Genomic DNA, 19407 nt, shown 5'->3' on the forward strand with positions numbered 1-19407 from the left:
TATCATTATTTGTAAATCTGGTTTTGTTTTTCTGTGCTAGCCCTGTGTATGTAATGTAAAGCCATTTTTATCCATAACAAAGCATAGTATCTGGTGGCAGATTCTGGCACCAGAATGCAAATCAAACGTTTGTCTCTATGGCCTGCTCACTCACTCTAAGGTTGGATAGCTTGGGGTTGGGCCCTCTTCTCCTGAGTGCAAGGCACACTCAAATGTTTCAGTGCAACACAAAATCTGCGGGCATATATACTGTCTGCACCCACAATCCCTATATAATGCAGAGACACACAGTCCACGTGCAAATGGCAGGTTAGCTGGTTTTTAAGAGTGGACTTTTACTACATCATGATGGGGTGCTATTGAAAAAAACATGTCTCTTCAGCTTGTTCCTAAATTACTGGAGCAGGGTAGGGGAAGTCGTAATGGATATGGAAATATCACTCCTGATCCTGGATGCAGAAGGCCTGAATTCCATCAAGGCATGGCAACCTAAAGTTTTTATGAAAAAACGTATATTTTTATTTTGTTACAAATATGGTTATAATACCTTCATCGCATCCCAATTAATTTCAGGGAGACAACTGGAAGTGCTCCAGAGGTCGGGCTTGCATCCCTCACCGGTAAAAAACTGGTGGGGAGCCATGGCCAACTGCCAATTAGGTCAAGGGAGCCACAGGTCAACAAAGTTTGGGAACCACTGTACTAAGGCAATAGTGGACTGCCTGCTCAGAGCAGGCAGCCTTATGCGCAAAGAGGACAGCTTGTGAGCTGGACGGGCAGGGAGCAGAGATGGCAGTGTTAAGAGGATGCAGGTAGTCGAGGTGTTAGTGTGGGGGCACAAGGAGAATAGAATATGTGCAAAGGGGGCGGTTTGTGAGCTGGAGGGGCAGGTAAAAGGGTGCATTAATCGTTCAAAAGTTGTAGGCAGTGGAGGGGCTTGGTGTGAGAGCACAGGGAGGAAAGTGGATGAGCAGAGGCGAGTGAGTATACATGTATATGTATAGGGGGGTAGAAGCCGAGATTTTGAAGTACAATTAAAGGGAAGTTCAATCTTAAAAATAGATCAAATTTCACAGATCACAATCCATAAGCCTGACACGCATGCAGGTTTTCCCAATGTATACTCCATATTGGATAATGTGAACTGAGCTCCACCAATAAATGTGTGTACTTGGCTCCCAAGTCCACTTGTAACTCAGGTTGCCTACCAGAACATCATTGGTTCAATGCTCATTTCATTTCAGAGCTTTGTACTCAATATTGTTATTAGGGATTAATCTAGAAAATATGGTTCAAATTAATTGACTACTTCTAAAATGAGAGATATAGTGTTTGCCTATGTTTCTAAGGTGCGATTAGATGATGGGTAATTAAATTATGGGCTATGTTCCATATATTAACATCATGAATTCTGTCTGAGAAACCTACTGGAACGATATGGCATGGGAATGTCTGCAATGACTTTGTTCGCTCTTAAGGTAGCCTAGTCATTTCAATATTTCTTTATGTGCTACAATGTACCTCTTTAGGTGCTGACAAGTCAGGTGCTGACACAGATGCGCTTAAAAAAGAGGCTAAACATGTGGCCTCCCCCGCCCCATTGGAGGCTCAAGAGAAGCTAGTGAGGTGGGGGAGAGGAAGAGGAAGGCAGAGGTTTTGGGCAAAACATCCCATGAATAACTAGAGACACCACAGTAGTAGATCTGTGGGGCAATTCAGGAGCTGTAATGGTACAACCCAGGGCACATTGGAGATACCGCAGAAGAGGGACTGTAGGTCCACCCAGAGGTGGCAGAGGCTGATTCCAAATGAGTGCCACATGCACCACAGTACTGGAACATGGAGTGTGTGGAAGTAGTTCTGGGAAGGAAATGGTACTTGGATTTAAGGTGGTGAAGGTGAGGCATGGTGGCAATATGGAGTAGGGCGAGGGGTTTGGACAAAGGTTCTTCCCATCCTATGCCCCTACAGCCGCAAACAGGAATGATGCTACAGGAAGACATCATTAACCTCTCCACCTGTTACCTGGATGGCCTGAAAGGAGAGATTAAGTGGAGTTGTTTTCCTTAATGAAGTCAGTCAGTTTGACAGAGACCCCTCTCACATTCAGCTCATCCAGGAATAAGCCATTTAAAATTGCTCTCTAGTCTGTAAAATGTTTGTAATCTGAGGGACAGCTCTGCAGCCTGTACTTAGACTCTGCATAAACAGAATAGTAGTGGAATCTGAAGAATAGTCCGGAAGACCTAGCCTATGTTTGTGGTCCCAGTTGTGAAATAGCAGCAGGCGGCAGCGCAGAAGGTTAATGTGCCTGCTGCAAAAAAACATGTACCTGATGCAGATCACAAAATGCATATGATGTAAATAGGTCAGTGAGTCACTGCTTTTGTCACAGAGATCCCAACTGCTGTACAACTTCTTCTACTCTTAGAGCTGAGATTTTCATGAAAGTCTTATAGTCTGAATTCAACACCTGAGCGTAATAGGACGGAATGTATGAAGCTCTGTGGTTATACTGAATAAGCAGCTACCTATGTTCTCCAGTATTGGGGTGTCTTTCATAGATTCACATGCTTGAATATTCCCCGTCGTCGGAGTGGGAGTCCCACAGTAAATAAAATTGCAATAAATACTAAATATATATATAATATATAATAAATATATAAAGTACATAATAAGGATAAACCCAAAATATGCATAGAAGAAGCATAGGGTACCTAACCAAAAAATTCTACATAGGAATGCATGGGAATATAAAAGTTCCAATGCAGCCTATCCTTGTCATTATGTTAGTCCAAACTGCAGCCAATCAGGCGCCAGCAGCCCTCTAGAACCTTCTCCTCAGAGTTCAAGCCCTCAGATTTTCTACCGCACGTCGTGTGTAAGGGAGTCTCCCTGAGCTCTGCTCAGTTTCTCTTCTCTTCAAGTGTTTTCCAGTTCTCTACAATGTCTTCAAGTAAGAAGTCTCTCTTCAGAGCTTGTTCATCCTGTGGAAAGCTAAGATTATTTCATGAGGACCCTCACAGTAAGTGTATTTACTGCCTGTACCCTGACCATGAAGTGGGAAGCTGTAAGCTCTGTAGAAAATTCTCAGAAAAAACTCTTAAGGATAGAGAGGGCCGCTTACTAGTTTGGCTTCAAAGGCTGAAGGATAAAGACAATATACTTTCTGATGCTGAAAGTCTCGTTTCAGGCCACTCTAAAGCAGCTTCTAAGCGTGGTAGTGTGCAGGAGGTGCCTTCCCCATTTCTAAAAAAGAGGAAAATATCCCTCGCTTTAACCCCTGCGGTGTCTTCACCTTTACCTACCACGTCTGGGCCCACGAGACTTAGCTCTCAGGCTCCTTCTGCTTCGATTTCCAGTTTTTCTGTGAAGAAAACAGATTTTCCGTCGACGACGGTAGTTTCAACTCCGTCGACGAGAATGGCTGTCTCTGGATCAAAGTCGACGACGACAGTCACGACGACGCTGGCCTCTGGATCGTCGTCAGCTTCGGCGTCGACGTCTTCGTCGTCGATGAGAGTTGTTCTCAGTTCAAAGACTGTTTCTTCTATAATTCCGATTTCATCTTCGTCGACGAAGAGAGTTTACTCGTCGACAGCCTGTTCGTCGTCGATGAAAGGATCGAAGACTGTGGGTTCGTCTACGCCCTCGACGACGAGTGTACCGTCAACGGCTTTCCCGTCGACGAGAGAGTCCACTTCATCTGTCCCGTCGACGACCGCTCCGTCGACGACCGCTCCGTCGACGGCGGCTCCGTCGACGAAGACCTTAAAATTGAAGGTTCCGTCGACGACGACGATGTCCATGAAGATTACTCCGTCGACGATCTCTTCGTCGACGACGACACCAAAATCAGTTCCCTCAAAGAAGACGACTGATATCATGCCGTCGACGCGTGCGCAGGACACAGTTTCCACGCCAGCCTCTTCATTTGCTTCAATGCCTTTATTGCCTCTACAGTCCAGCAAATCAGATCAGTTCGGGACTTTCACAGTAGGAGAAATGGTTAATCCTCCCTCTCCTTTGTTTGCTACTGATTCAGATCAGGAGTCTGATGACCAAGCTCAAAGTCTTTCGGACTTGAACATAAAGTGCCAAGACTTCAGTAACGATGAAGAGGAACAGTATGGCCAACATCAAGCAACTCACTCTCAAGTACCAGCTGCGATGTTGCCTATATCAATGATATCGAACCCCCAAAGTATGTTGGAGGATTACAATCGGCGATTCCCACCATCTCCACAGGTTGCTGCTGTCCCATCGGTGTTGAACCCAGTTACAGAGCCGACACTGGCTCCTTCACACCCAGCGCCGCCTGTTACTATTCATAGAAGTACATCAGTTCGAGTTCATACAACAATTTATCCAGATGATGATGATGACGAGAATCCTCCAGAGCGTGAGGATGGAGAAGTTTCGGATGTGGATGGTGATGGTGGTGAACATTTAGCGGAGTGGGATGGCTATCGTGCTCAGACACCATCCCCTTCTCAGGTGCCGCCAGGGGATTCTCCTCCAGTGGTTATTGCAGGCTTCCACCAATTAATGGACAGGGCGGCGCAACGATTCAAATTACCACGAGTCCAGAGAGAGGAAGATTGCTTCCTTTATGATTTCAAGAACCAACCATTTAAACAGATACACACAGTCCCGATTATAAATTTCATCTGGGCTGAAGGGGTCAAATTAATGAAGACGCCTAACTCTTTACCAGCACAACTACCAAGGTTGGAAAAGAAATATAAGGCGCCGGTGGGATCTCCGACATGCCTTACAGGTCAACCTAAGCTCGATTCTGTCGTTACGCAGGCAGCTCAGACAGGTTCGAAGAATCCAGCGTCTACTATCACCGCTCCTCCAGACCGAGAGGGCCGTCGCCTAGATGCAATTGGGCGTAAGTTTTCCTCCATGTCCTCTACAACGGTTCGAGTAGCTAACGCTATGGCTATCTTAGGTCGTTATGACCGTCAGGCTTGGGCAGATATGTCCGCCTATGTGGCGTTACTTCCGGATGCTTCCAAGGCAGAAGCGCAGCAGATTCTGCAAGAAGGAGAAAGAACTTCAGAGGAACTCATTGATTGTGCAGTGGATGTGGCCTGCACTGGTTTTCGCCAACTCGCTGGAGCGGCCGTCCTACGTCGACAAGGTTGGCTACGCTCAACTTCGTTTCGACAGGAAGTTCAGACAAAGATTCTGGATATGCCATATGACGGCGAGTCACTATTTGGAGCGCATATTGACGAAGCGCTGCGATCCATAAAAAAGGACACGGACACTGCACGTGCCTTGGGTACCCTTCAATTTAAGAAGCAGCCCTTTCGGGGTGCTCGAGGACGTGGCACTACATCCACTTTTCGTGGAGGAAGCAGTCAGTATCGGTCCTATAACCAAGGTAACCAACATTTCACCGGAAACCGTCAACAGTCTTCCCTTCAGCAACCTGCCAGAAACTATCGAGGAAAGCCCACTTTCAGGGGAACTTCCAACAAACGTCAATGACTTGTCTGTCGAACTGAGAATTGGAGGGCAAATCTCTCTGTTTGGTTCTCAATGGTCCTCCATTACAACGGACCGTTGGGTACTCGACATTGTGGAAAAAGGCCATGCATTGGAATTTGTCGAGGTACCTCCTCCAACGCCACCTTCCGGACCACCACCTCCGCACCTCAAGGAACTATTTCATCAAGTTCACCTTCTCATTCAGAAAGGTGCGGTGGAAGTAGTACCAAAGTCTCAGAGAGGGAAGGGGTTTTATTCCCGTTTTTTCCTTATCGTCAAGAAAAACGGAGAATGGAGACCCATATTGGACTTGAGAGCACTCAATCACTATCTCAAGGATCAGACCTTCCGTATGCTAACGCTTACAGAAATCTTGCGATTACTCTCTGTCGGAGATTTCATGGCGACCATCGATCTCCGAGACGCCTACTTCCATGTCCCAATACTCGCAGGTCATCGAAAGTTCCTGCGCTTCAAGGTGGGGCACCTTCATTTCCAATTCAAGGTACTTCCATTTGGCCTCCGGTCGGCCCCCCGAGTCTTTACAAAAATGTTGGCTCCGTTCATGGCTTTTCTTCGTCTCCAAGGCATCCAGATATTCCCATATCTCGACGACTGCCTCCTAAAATCGCAATCCCGCTCACAACTCCAGCACCATACTTCCATTTGTCAGACAGTATTTCGTTCCTTGGGTCTGTCCATCAACCTGGAGAAATCTCAATTGCAGCCAACCACTTGCAAGGATTTCCTAGGAGCAACGCTGGACACCAAACTAGCAAAGGCGTTTGTCTCCCGGGAACGTCAGCATAGGATTCTCCGGTTAGTTTCACTACTTCTGGCAAAGAGGTGCACTTCAGTCCGTTTGTTGAAGTCCTTTCTAGGGATGGCTTCGTCGTGCATCGCTCTTGTCCCTCATTGCAGACTACGAGCACGACCTATTCAACAGGCACTGGACGAACAGTGGCGTCAAGTCACCGGTTCCTTCAACGATCAGGTTACCATCACCATTCCCATGAAGAAAGCGCTCGGATGGTGGGCACAACCACATCAGCTTGCGGCAGGCACGTCCTTTCTGTTCAACACCCCGGATCTGACATTAACGACGGACGCATCTCTGGAGGGTTGGGGAGCTCACCTCCAGAACCTTTCCGTCAAGGGGAAATGGGCTCTGCACCAGAAGACCTGGCACATCAACAAATTGGAGCTCATGGCTATCTTTTTGGCCCTGAAATCATTTCAACCAGTGCTGCAAGGGGAGTCGGTTCTCATACAGACAGACAACACAACCTGCATGCATTACATAAACAAGCAGGGCGGAACGAAGTCTCCGGTGTTATCCCGCCTAGCAGAGGCGATTTGGGACTGGTCCATCAATCATCAAATCATAATCACCGCAGTTCATCTTCCGGGGTTGTCCAACCTTCTGGCGGATTCCCTAAGCAGATCCCGATCATCCAACCACGAGTGGGAACTTCACCAGCCAACACTCGATATGGTCTTTCGTCGTTGGGGATTCCCGGAAATCGACCTCTTCGCAGCTCCAGAGAACCGCAAATGCCCCTCTTACGCAAGTTGGCATCCCCACAAAGGATCCCAAGGCAATGCCCTTTTGATGGATTGGTCGAATCTCTTCGCCTACGCCTTTCCTCCGATCCCTCTGGTGCCACGAGTACTTTGGAAGATTCGGAGAGAACCCTGCCACATCCTTCTAATTGCTCCCAGGTGGCCACGACAGGCGTGGTTCTCGGAGCTGCTCCTCCTGTCTCAATGCAAACCCATTCTTCTTCATCCTCGAATGGATCTTCTCTCCATGGACAGGGGTCAAATCTACCATCCAGACCCCTCTTCTCTGAGCTTATCAGCCTGGAACCTGAACACTGTGAATTTGCACATCTAACCATCCCTCAGGAGTGTCGTGACATCCTTGCTCAGGCCAGGGCTCCATCAACTATAAAGACCTATAAGTTGAAATGGAAACGCTTTTGCCACTGGTGTGCTGACGCCGGAGTGCATCCTTTGCATGCCACGCCCGCTGAGCTCCTCCCTTTCTTTTTCCAACTGGCTCAGTCGGGTTTGTCTCATGCTACTTTAAGAGTTTTTCTGGCGGCAATATCACGCTTCCGCCTACCTACCTATGAACATAGGTAGGCTCTGCCTACCTATGTTCATCCAGGTTAATACGTCAATTTTTCAAGGGACTTCTTCGAACTTTTCCTCCAGTTCGGCGTCCCCCTCCCGAGTGGCGCCTCAATATTGTCCTATCACAATTAATGACGGCACCTTTTGAACCAATCCATAAAGCAGACCTCAAGTATGTCACCTGGAAGGTCACGCTTCTTCTTGCTTTGACGTCTTCACGTTGAGTGAGTGATATGCATGCATTCACGATCAAACCACCATTTCTACAGTTTAAACCGGATTCTGTGCTTTTACGCACTAACCCTACTTTTCTTCCAAAGGTGCCTTCAGACTTCCATATTAATGAGCCTGTTATACTGAAGTCTTTCTTTGCTAACCCGCAATCTCCTGCGGAACAACGCTTGCACTCTTTGGACATTAGACGAGGTTTAAAGTTCTACATCAGCAGAACAGCCCAGTTCCGAAGATCGGATCAGCTCTTTGTAGCCTATGGCCGCTTTCAAAAAGGGCGACCAGTCACCAAACCTACAGTAGCCCGCTGGGTGGCTTCGGCGATGGCTTTCTGCCATCAGAAGGCGGGAAAGCCTTTACAGACTGCGGTACGGGCCCACTCTACCAGGTCTATGGCCTCTTCGACTGCACTCTTTGCCGGAGTCCCATTGCATCAGATTTGCAGAGCAGCCACATGGTCCAGCAGGCACACGTTCACAAAGCACTACAATCTGGGTGCCATGGCTGAAGGAGATACCGCAGTGGGACAAGCTGTGCTCCGTAATCTTTTTCAATAAGGTGAGCCTCTATTCTACCCTCCTCCTAATAGTTTCCAGTTTATTCATGTCTTCTTTATGTATACATATATTTGTATAACTTCTATGGCATGGGTTATTACACCTGTTGATTCCAACCTTTTGCTTATACATTGCATTCTGGAAACTTTGTGTTGGGATACGGACTGCTAACTATTCTATATTCAAACATGTGAATCTATGAAAGACACCCCAATACTGGAGAAGAACAATTGTTACTTACCTGTAAACAGGTGGTTCTCCAGTATTGGTGTCTTTCATAGATTCACATGCGGCCCTCCCTCCTCCCCTCAGAGGCTCTCTTTTCTCCTCATAGACTCTGTGGTCACTCTTGTGCTACGAAAATCTGAGGGCTTGAGCTCTGTGGAGAAGGTTCTAGAGGCCTGCTGGCGCCTGATTGGCTGCAGTTTGGACTAACATAATGACAAGGATAGGCTGCATTGGAACTTTTATATTCCCATGCATTCCTATGTAGAATTTTTTGGTTAGGTACCCTATGCTTCTTCTATGCATATTTTGGGTTTATCCTTATTATGTACTTTATATATTTATTATATATTATATATATATTTAGTATTTATTGCTATTTTATTTACCGTGGGACTCCCACTCCGACGACGGGGAATATTCAAGCATGTGAATCTATGAAAGACACCAATACTGGAGAACCACCTGTTTACAGGTAAGTAACAATTGTTCTTATGCCATCTATTAATGAAATAACTGCACTTTCACAATTGCTTTATTAACCTTCTTGCTTTCTCAAATTTGCTTGAAAATGCACGATTTTTCTTCTTTTTTTTCAAAATTTTCTTGGGGGGGAGAGGGGGTTATCCCCCGAAACCCCCCATTAGGGGTTCGGGCTCGCTCGCTGCGCTCACTCGCTAGGGTGCTGTATGCAAATCACTTTGCGCCTCACCACTTTCAAATGTCACCAACCGCCCCTGCACACACACACACTCACGCACACACACACTCTATTTCACCCTTGCCCCATTGGACAGGGCCACTCCTTTGTTGCCAAAACGTATTAAGTCAGCCACATGGTAAATAACAACAGGCAACACCAGGGGCTTCCAGCATGGGTAAATAATAAAATTTAAGCCAAATAGAAGTTAATTACACAGTGATTGTTCATCCTGAAATCTGCCCTCCCAGAACTACACTGCACACCTCAGGCCTAAAATACAAGTCTCTGGTATGCAGTGCTTCTGTCACCATCTCATGGTTTCTCACTCCTACCACATAGTGTTTAAATGCAGAACACAGCAACCTCTGTATTATGCCTGCCATTTCCTCATTCTTCTAGATCCATAACTTCTCTAAACCTTGTAGTCTTACAATCCTAAATTCTCTTCTCTGTATTTCTTCCTCCCCTGCAGACTTCTTCTCTTTAACTAAACATTGCTCACTGTGCCTGAGGCCTGGCACTTATGTGAGGCTTCTGCTCATACTTTTTTTCTGTAAATGTTTACATTGTTTTTGTTGGTCCGAGATGCAGATATATAGGGCCTCCATACGACGTTTTTCACAGGTGTTAATCTACTTTCTACTTAAGCACTTTACGTCCTTTTTGATGTATCCATTACAGTGCCCTACTTGAAGAGTCAAGCTGTGTGGGTTCAGTTCTGTTAGTTTCAAAGAACACCAAAGCACTTGATTGATAATAACACATGATGATGTTCTGGTCCTAACCACTGGAAGGAGGGAAGGTGAATCGCATGTCACTCTGGAATACAGTAAATTACTGTGAATTGTGCGTACTTCGAACTCGCCATAATGACGGTATGATAGTTATATGTCCAGGAGACCACAACGTTTCAACTTGCTACCTTGTTTGTACAGCACGACTCATGAAGCTGGATCAATCTCATACACAATTCCTGCTTAAGTTTGCTTCGCATTCTAAAAACCTTTCTGCTCTTCCTCTCATTTTCTGCCAACAAATCAGTTGTCCAACCATTCTTTGCTTTGAGGTTGGACTATTCAAACGCTCTGTATCTGGGACTACCTGATTGGACTATGCAAATGCTGTGTATCTGGGATTACCCAACTAGACCATGCAAAATTTCTGTATCTGGCACTGCCCGCCCACCCGATCGATAGACTTCAGGTGCCCATAACAGGGTAGTCCGCCTTCTTCTGAATCTTCTTACATGATTGCACGTGTTCCCCCATCCACGTGCCCTCCACTGGCTCCCAGTGAGTAAGAGGATTTTGTTTAAAGCTCTGGATTTAGTCCACAAAGGGTTTCATCACAGAGAACAAGGTTACCTGAGGGCCAGAATTAGCTTTTACCTCCCCTCCAGGAACCTGCGATCTGCTAGTAGCCTATGGGCTTGGAGTCCCAAAATTCACCTTTTTCTATCTGGGGTCATCCTCATGCAATAAGCTCCCTCTTGAACTCCGCCTGGGGAATCAATGTCCATATTCTGAAAAAGACTGAAAACAGGGCTGTTCACAAAAGAACAGAGGTCCTTTCAGATCCTGTGACTCTACCTGTGAGGTGAGCTCCGGGTCACTCCTAGGAGTAACTATGTGTTATATAAAAATTCTGATTCATTCATTCATTAATTTTGCAGCTTTCTGTTACATAGATGCATTTTTTCCTGGTATAAAGCTATCCACATACCAATGATCAGTAACGCTTTACTTTGTACCCTCCTCCCGCTATGGACTCCAACATACAGGATCACCTACTTTTCAGCACCCACACTGGCCCCACCTCTATAAAAACACACCCGCTGTTCATAAACACCACTCACTCACAACATACAACTCTCATGTCCTACTCACAGGTCTTCAAAACCTTCTTGGCTCTGAGGAAGAGTTCCACCACGCTTCGTTGGCACACGCCTTCTGCGGCGCCTCACCGGCAACCCTTTGCAACAGGACAACACACTCCTCTGCTCACCTGATGTAGCCCTCGATACTGCTCAGGCCCCGTAGCTGGTCCTCGATCAGGTACGTGTTGTGCGAGGAGGAGATGAAGTAATGAGACAGGGGCTGCGTCATGTCCTGGTAGAGCTTTCGGTGTTCCTTGTTGAAGATGTTGCCTTTGCGAGAGTGCAGGTAGGCCAGGAACCCATCAACACTCATGGCGCGAAGCTTCTTGGCTGCAAGAGAAAGACATTGCACTGACTGTGGGCCATATAGACAGAGAGGGGCACTAGCTGCACAAGACCCCGGTTTTAAAGCAGTATTGGGGTTTCTAATTTCAGAACTTTGTCAGGGACCCAATATTAAAGAGGTATTATTATGGGGTTCCCACTACTCCATCTGTATCTGGGTCCCAGTAGTACATCAGCATCAGGTTATCAGTACTACATTGGCATCAGGGTCCCAGTTCTATATTGGCATCAGGGTCCCAGTACTATAATTGCATCAGGGTCTTAGTACTACATTGGCATCAGGGTCCCAGTACAACGCTGGCATCGGAGTCTCAGTCTTCGACTGGTCGGGGTAAGGCTTACTGACAGTGCTGTGTGAGCCAGCAGCAGCCCATGCGGGTAAAACCAGCGGGGCGGTGGGGCCAAGTTGGGCGCGATTCGGCCGACGACTACAAGGGAAAATTGAATAAATAATTAATTTTTCCCTCGTCATCCTCTGTCGAAATAAGCACCACCACCCCCTCCTGGCCCCCCGGCTCTTACCTGCACGGGCCGCTGCTGGTGCGGGCGTCCTTGTATTAGAGCTCTGTGAGGCCCCAGCATTAGATCTAGATCAAGTTTCGAGTATTATAGCTGAATCAGGCTCCTAGTACTGGAATAACAGTATAATGAGACTGCTGATGAAGCTGAATGGATGACCCTGTAATCAGTGCTTAACTTGTTAAAAAAAAAATGTGCCAAGGCTCTCATCAGGAGGCCACTGCAGCTTGCACCACACAATACCCCTGCTATGCTGCCAATGATAGTAACAACACAACTACAAAGCACCACAGTCCTCACAACACAACTACAAACCACCACAGTCCTACAAGTGTGACAATTCGGACTATTTCAGGCTATAAGAATGGCTTGGGAGGCAGGTAATAGTCAATTTTAATGTTGTGTTATGTTATGTTATTTAAATTTATATCTAGGCGTGACAGCTACCCAAAAGGGTTTCCCGGCGCCCGGCGGAAGCGACAGAAGATAGGGGGTAGAACTTACTGATTAAAAGCCAAGTTTTAAGAGACTTACGAAAAAGTGTAACATTCATCTGAGTGAGAGGTGACAGCGGAAGAGCATTCCACAGAACAGGGCCCAAATAGGAGAAATACCGGCCACCCATGTGGGATAGTTTGATCTTTGGCACTTGAAATTTAGCCTGAGTAGTGGATCTGAGAGTACGAGAAGGCAGCTAGGGATGGACTAAATGTTGCACATACATGGAAGCAATGCCGGGCTTAATTCTGAACATGTAGTTCAGAGCTTTAAACTTAATCCGATTTTCAACTCTTAACCAATGAAGGTCTCTCAAGGAGGTGGAAACAAGCTGTTCTAGGTGTTCGGCAAAGCAATCTGGCCACGAAGTTGTGTACTCTCTGTAGCTTTCGTATGACATCTTTATAGGCTCCAAGATAGAGGATGTTAACATAGTCCAGTCTAGATGTAACAAGAGCCTGGACTGCGGTTCTTTGAGTAGGGCTAGGAAGCATCCACACAATTTTTCTCAGCCACTTCAGAATGGTGAAACATGTTGCAGCAACCTTCGTGGCTTGGTGACACATAGATAGTGAGTCGTCAATAACAAAGCCAAGGTTGCGAACATGATGGGAAGGCTGCGGTACTGCACCCATTTCTGTAGGCCAATGTTGTGGGCCCCAGAGCTCTTTGTCTTTTCCCAATACCAAGACCTCTGTTTTTTCACCATTCAGCCTGAGAAAATTGGCATGCATCCAAGATGTCACTTTACTCAGCCCGCCCGAAGTGCAGAAGGGTCGGAATTTTTCTCCGCAGAATGTGAAAAAATAATCTGAGTGTCGTCAGCATATGAAAATAACGACAACCCAGCTCCTTCCACGATCGTTGCCAGGGGTCTAACATACATGTTAAACAACAAAGGACTAAGAATGGACCCCTGGGGAACTCCATACGGGGATGAGTGAGTCTTGGAGTTGGCTGCAGAGGAAAAGACCTGAAACATACAGTCAGTAAGAAAAGAGATTAACCAATTAAGTGCAGAGCCAGTAACCCCAATGGATTGTCAGGCATTTATCAACATGACATGGGAAGGCCGCACTTAAATCCAATAAGACAAGTGCGACCTTATTGCCTGCATCCAAATTTTGGCGCAACATTTCGGTTACGCCAAGAAGAGCCGTCTCCTTAGAGTGACCAGGTCAAAAACCCGATTGAGAAGGATGTAGAATTTTGTTCTTTTCAATGAACTGAAAAAGTTGACTATTTATTGGCCTCTCCAATATTTTTGAAAATACAGGAAGGAACAAGATAGGCCGATAGTTCGACAACATCGTAGGATCAGCAGTACCATTGCATGCTTCCATTCCAAGGGGACCAAAGATACCTTTAAGATGTATTAAGGAGTTCCATAATGATCGCAAGTGTAGACAAGTCCAGCTGCTGCAGCACAGAAATAGGGAGAGGATCACAAGGGGAACCAGATTTAATACAGCCCAGGTGCAGTTTAAAGGATGTCATATCAAGTAATGACCAATTATCTATTTTATTAGTGGTATTTAGATCAAGCAAAGTTTTGTCAACAAATGGCCAAATTAATTGAATGGGGTTTAGAGGTGGTGACACGGGGGATGATGACATATTCCCAGTCAAAGTGGAATATATTACTTCCACTGTGTTAGTAAAACATTGAGCAAGGCCATTACATTGCGTTTCATTCAAAATGGGAGGATTAGGCTGAGTTGCAGCGCTTGATCATTCTTTTACCATTGTAAATAATGTTTTGGAACAGTTCTTAGCATTGGATAAAGATAAGGAAACATAGTTAGCACGCACGGCCCCTACAGATAGAGTGATACTCCCTTTTGACATGCAAATAAGCAGATTTGGCGTCAAGGGCATAGGCTCTTCTCCACCACCTTTCCATATTTTTACATTTGGTTTTCTCAGCTTTTAACTTGTCTGAGAACCAAGGGGCTGGAGGGCGGGGATTGCTAATCCTCTTGCGGGAGGCAGGGAGGAAAGTGTCTGTAGCTTTACGGATCCAATTTTGGAACGTAACAAAGTCAGTGTCTTGAATGAAAATTACCTGATGTTGTGGGCATCTATAAATTAGCAAGACAGCGCCAACTTGTGGCAGACAGTTACATGTATTAGTGTTGACAATTAAGTGCCGGTGCCGAGCACTGGAAAACCACTGACTCAAATTAAGCACTGACTGTAAAAGAACTGTGCCCGCAGTCCAGCATTAAGAGCTGTACCAGGGTCATAATATACTAGGGTAGCATGATTGACAGTAACTGACAAAGCTGTATGGGTGACCTTGTATTAGAGCCGCAACAGGGTCCCAATTTAGATTGGTATTAGCTTCCTAGCATTAGAGGTGTATGAGGTTCCTAGCATTAGAGGTGTAACAGTATTAGAGCTGTATCAGGCTCCTAATACTGCATAACACGATTTAGGCTACTGATGAAGATGCCCCTGTAATAGAACTGCGTCTGGGGGTGAGCATTAAGAACTGTACCAGGGTCATAATATACTAGGATGGCATTATTGACACTAACTGACAAAGCTGTATGGGTGACCTTCTATTAGAGCTGCAACAGGATCCCAGTATTAGATCTCTATTATTTTTATTTTTATTATTAGTATTATTAGTATTATTATTATTATTAATAATGAACACTTCTTCTGCGCATAGCTACCCTAAGGCATCCCAGCGGCAGAAAGAACCGAAAGAAGTAGTTGCCAGTTGATGTTCTGGAATAGCCAGGTTTAGAGACACTTCCAAAAGGTGAGGTGGGATGTCTCTGAGTGCAGATGTAGGGGAAGGGTGTCCCGCAGCTTAGCTGTATTGTATGAGAAGGAACGACCCCCGCTTTGCATCCTTTGGATTTTAGGGATGGTGGCTAGATTAAGGTTCGCAGAGCGGAGGAGTTTCCTAGGACGGTATGCAGTGATAAAGGACTGGTTGAGGCGAGGGCCTTTACTCATGAGGGTCTTGTGGGCAGTACATAGGGCTTCAAATGTAAACCTCTCCTCTATGGACAGCCAGTGTATGGTCTTCCAACTGGGCATGGCCGACTGCGTTCTGGTCGAACCCGACAGTAGGCAGGCGGCACAGTTGTGTACCACCGGAAGCTTCCTTAAGGTGGATTTCGGCGCTCCTAAATACAGTGAGTTGCCGTAGTCCAGGCGCGAGAGGACTAAGGCCTGGACGATAGTTCTCCTTACCCCCATGGGAAGAAGGGGGAGGTTTTCCGCAGCATTGTAAGGATGCTGTGCAGACCCCTGACACTTCCACTGCTTGCTGTATCAGGTATTAAATAATTTTAAGTTTTCAAATATTAGAGCTGTGCCAGGGTTCCAGTATAAGATCAATGTCTGACTCCAACACTGAGGGTCACTGATGAACTGCTTCAGAGATCGATTATCAGAGCCGAACCAGGGTCACGAAATTAGAGCCTTATCAAGTCTGAAAGTAAAGAGTATTATTTGACGATGAATAAAAACCATAATAAACACAATCCATCAATGTGTTCCAATGGCTATGGCTCGGATCCCAGCCAGCACACAATAACAACCAAACTCGTTCATCACAGGCCATTAAAGACTTTAAAAGCAACGCTGGCAATCTGAGAATATTATAGGTGCCAAAACCTTCAAGTGCAACACATATTGATATGACTTTGGCGCTGGCCCTCGCTGCAGAAAAAGATTAGTCACAAAGCAGACCCACGTTTCAAGACATTTGCAAAGTTATTTTATAAATTAAAGAACAAAAAGCCACAGGCAAACCCTGCTAGATTACGATTTATCAAAAAAGTTGTTAGGCGAGTCCATAAATTTCATAAATGCATCTGGCGATTGCAGTGAGTCGCCTCTTGGACACTGCAAGGCGGAAGTCTGCATGGGGCAGGCCCATCCTCTTACAAAGCCGTCTTAGCCACATCCTGCATTTGTTTTTTAACTTCGGGCAGGAGCACAACACATGGGCCAAACACTTGTTTCATAAAGCCACAGTAATGGCATTCATTCGCAAATTTGTAACAGCGAATGCACTCTATCTTCAGACCATCAAGATACCTCCCCGCTGGTTTCTGGGCTCGCCAAGGGAAAGGCCACCTTGGTCTTATGAATGAATGAATGAATGAATGGCGATTTATATTGCGCAGAACAATGACCCGCAGGTATCAAGGCGCCTAACAAAATGATCAGAAAAGAGTCACAGAAAAGAGACAAGAAGCCTTACATGTATGCTTGCCGAAAGAGAAGAGTTTTTAACACAGAGCGGAAGTGCTGCAAAGACGGAAGAGATCTCAGGTCCAGGGGAATGTCATTCCACCACTTAGGAGCAAGAGTGGAAAAGGCTCTACCACCCCATTTGGCTCTTCGTACACGAGGGGTTGTCAAACGCGACTTTCCAGAGGAACGCAAGTTCCTTCCGGGAATATAGTGGGAGATGATGGATCCGATTCCTGTGTCGCTGTTTTTGGCAATGGCTCTATAAGTCATGCATAAAACTTTGAACCGGATTCGGTGCTCTACCGGCAGCCAATGCAGCGTTTTCCTGGCTGCAGTGGCCGAAGAGCGTCTGGGAATGTCCAGAACAAATCTAGCTATAGCGTTTTGGACTACATGTAGGCGCTGCAGCTGGCCTTTGTTAAGCCCAGCATACAGCGCGTTACAGTAGTCCAGGCGCGAGCCGATGAGAGCAACAGCTATTTGTTTTCTTGCCTCGAGGGAGAGATATTTCCTGATCCTTCGTAGGGTGTAAATCAGACCCCAGCAGGTGGAAACAGTTCTGCTCACCTGGCTGCCTAAGTCGAGGGCAGGGTCTATCAGCACCCCGAGGTTCTTGGCAGATGTTGTAGGGGAAGGGCATGTTCCCAGAGAGTCGGGCCACCAATTGGCTGACCAGATGTTTTCTTTCCCCCCGAACACCATCACCTCAGTCTTCTCCCCATTCAGTTTTAGAGAGTTCTGAATCATCCAATGACCAACCGCCTCCATACAAGATCTAAACTTGGAGGCGATCAGTTCATCTGAATGGGGAAGAGAGACGAGGATTTGAGTGTCGTCTGCATAAGAGACTACCTCCAGAGACTACCAGGTTAGCAAAGCTTGCCACCAGTTTACCATTCCCACAGTGCACAACTAGGGTGACTAACAACAGCTGAGGCCATATGCTTGTCTGCCAAAAAAAAAACATGTTGACACAGGTATTCTGGTATAAGAGACCTCGGGCCGTATTATACATGTGGCACATTTTCTTTGATAGCGCCGGGCGCAACCTTTTAAAAAGTAAGCCCGGTGCAATCCAGGAAAATGCAACATATTAGGGGGAATGTGCTGCCCCCAGCACAGCCACAAACTCATTCATGTGAAAAATGGAGCAGATGCTTTGAATCCACTCATCATCATCAACAAAACTTTATTCGTATTAAAAATGCATAAAAGTGCATAAAATATTATATAAAAATTGATTGCTCAATTATCAGTTTAGGTGCCCAGGGAGGAGGTAATCATTCAACACCTCACCATTCAGATCAACAGATCTGTACAAAATTTGAATCAAGCCCTGGCACACATTCATAATGATTATGACAAGTCAATAACTTGAATTTCAAGGCAAATACATAGGAAATATGAGTAATTTAATGATTTTCTTGTTGTGACTCCAGCCAACACGTGTTTCGTCGCTTGGGACAAGAAACCCGCGACTTCCTCGGGGCTTCAAGTAGATGAAACAGTCTTATGTGCCTTCTGACTGGTTATAATGCCGTCCCAGCCTAACTATGGCTGGGCAAGTTGCAAGTATTCCACGAAAAGCCTTATTCTAGCATATATCAAGGATGCACGATGTGAAGTAAATCTCATGTTAGTATAGGGGCTACGTATTAAATCAGCCCTCGATGCGCTGTATTTAGCAGCGTTCAAGCCTATATCCGATCCCCGGCACCTCAGTATGGCTGTTGTCTAGAATGTGCATCACATGGACAAGCTTGAAGGTGAGCGTGACAGTATGTATTAGCCAGGTACCCAGCATGAGAGGGTTGTAATTTAGGCGTAGTCTAGTTGACAGGTAGCAATGATATTGGTTCTCAACAAAAGAGAGAAAGGAGGAGGCTCCAGGGATGACAGGTGAGACAGCAAGATATAAAGTTACTGTAATATTTTGCCAGGTTCCTTTCTCGTCTAGCATGAGAGAAATTAGCTAGAAAGATATTTTTCAATCTTTTTTCAGAAACGTCACACAACATGTCAGATTTTCGTAAACTTGGGCCAAACCCATGAAGGCAAAAGTCTGTCTCACATATGTAAGCCATGGGATGGATAGATTCATTGCATCCCCTATGATGTGTTGGTTGAGTAGCACCTCTTCTCTTTTCCTTATTGAAAGCCATAACAGTAGTGGGGCTATTGTAATGCTATCACTATTGTATGGCAGGTCTAGTTCTTTATGAACAATAACATTTGGGCACGAACCCGCAACAGACAGAAGCCTTTTGGCAAAGTTATCTTCTATACTTTGCAGGGGTTTAACATGTGCTGTGGCCCATATTCCTGCCCCATAATTCGCTATTGATATGGGTTTCGCTGTATAGATTTTAATCCTTTCCTGTATGGGCATATTTCCAAGTTTTTCGCAAATTTAAAGAGAGCAGCTACACTTTTCGACATGTTGTATACACTACACCCTAGCAGACCCAATCATTATTTCTATGATCCAATTATAGCATGTAATACATGTTGGCACATCACAACAAGAGTCCTTTCTCATCATTAAATAACTTCCCAAGGAAGTCCTTAGTCCAATGTCATGAAATTCCACT

General features: G+C 45.7%; 1 protein-coding gene across 1 annotated transcript in view; it reads right to left on the reverse strand.

The window, feature by feature from the left end:
- Nucleotides 1-19407, reverse strand: part of PLCD4 (phospholipase C delta 4) — a 380183-nt gene that overhangs the window by 160097 nt on the left and 200679 nt on the right. Inside the window, exon 8 of the mRNA XM_086954454.1 lies at nucleotides 11362-11563. Within this exon, the coding sequence (XP_086810580.1) occupies nucleotides 11362-11563 (202 nt within the window). The remainder of the gene's footprint in view (nucleotides 1-11361; nucleotides 11564-19407) is intronic.

This window comes from Lissotriton vulgaris, chromosome 2_1 (genome assembly GCF_964263255.1).
Source record: "Lissotriton vulgaris chromosome 2_1, aLisVul1.2, whole genome shotgun sequence".
Classification (NCBI taxonomy): Eukaryota; Metazoa; Chordata; class Amphibia; order Caudata; family Salamandridae; genus Lissotriton; species Lissotriton vulgaris.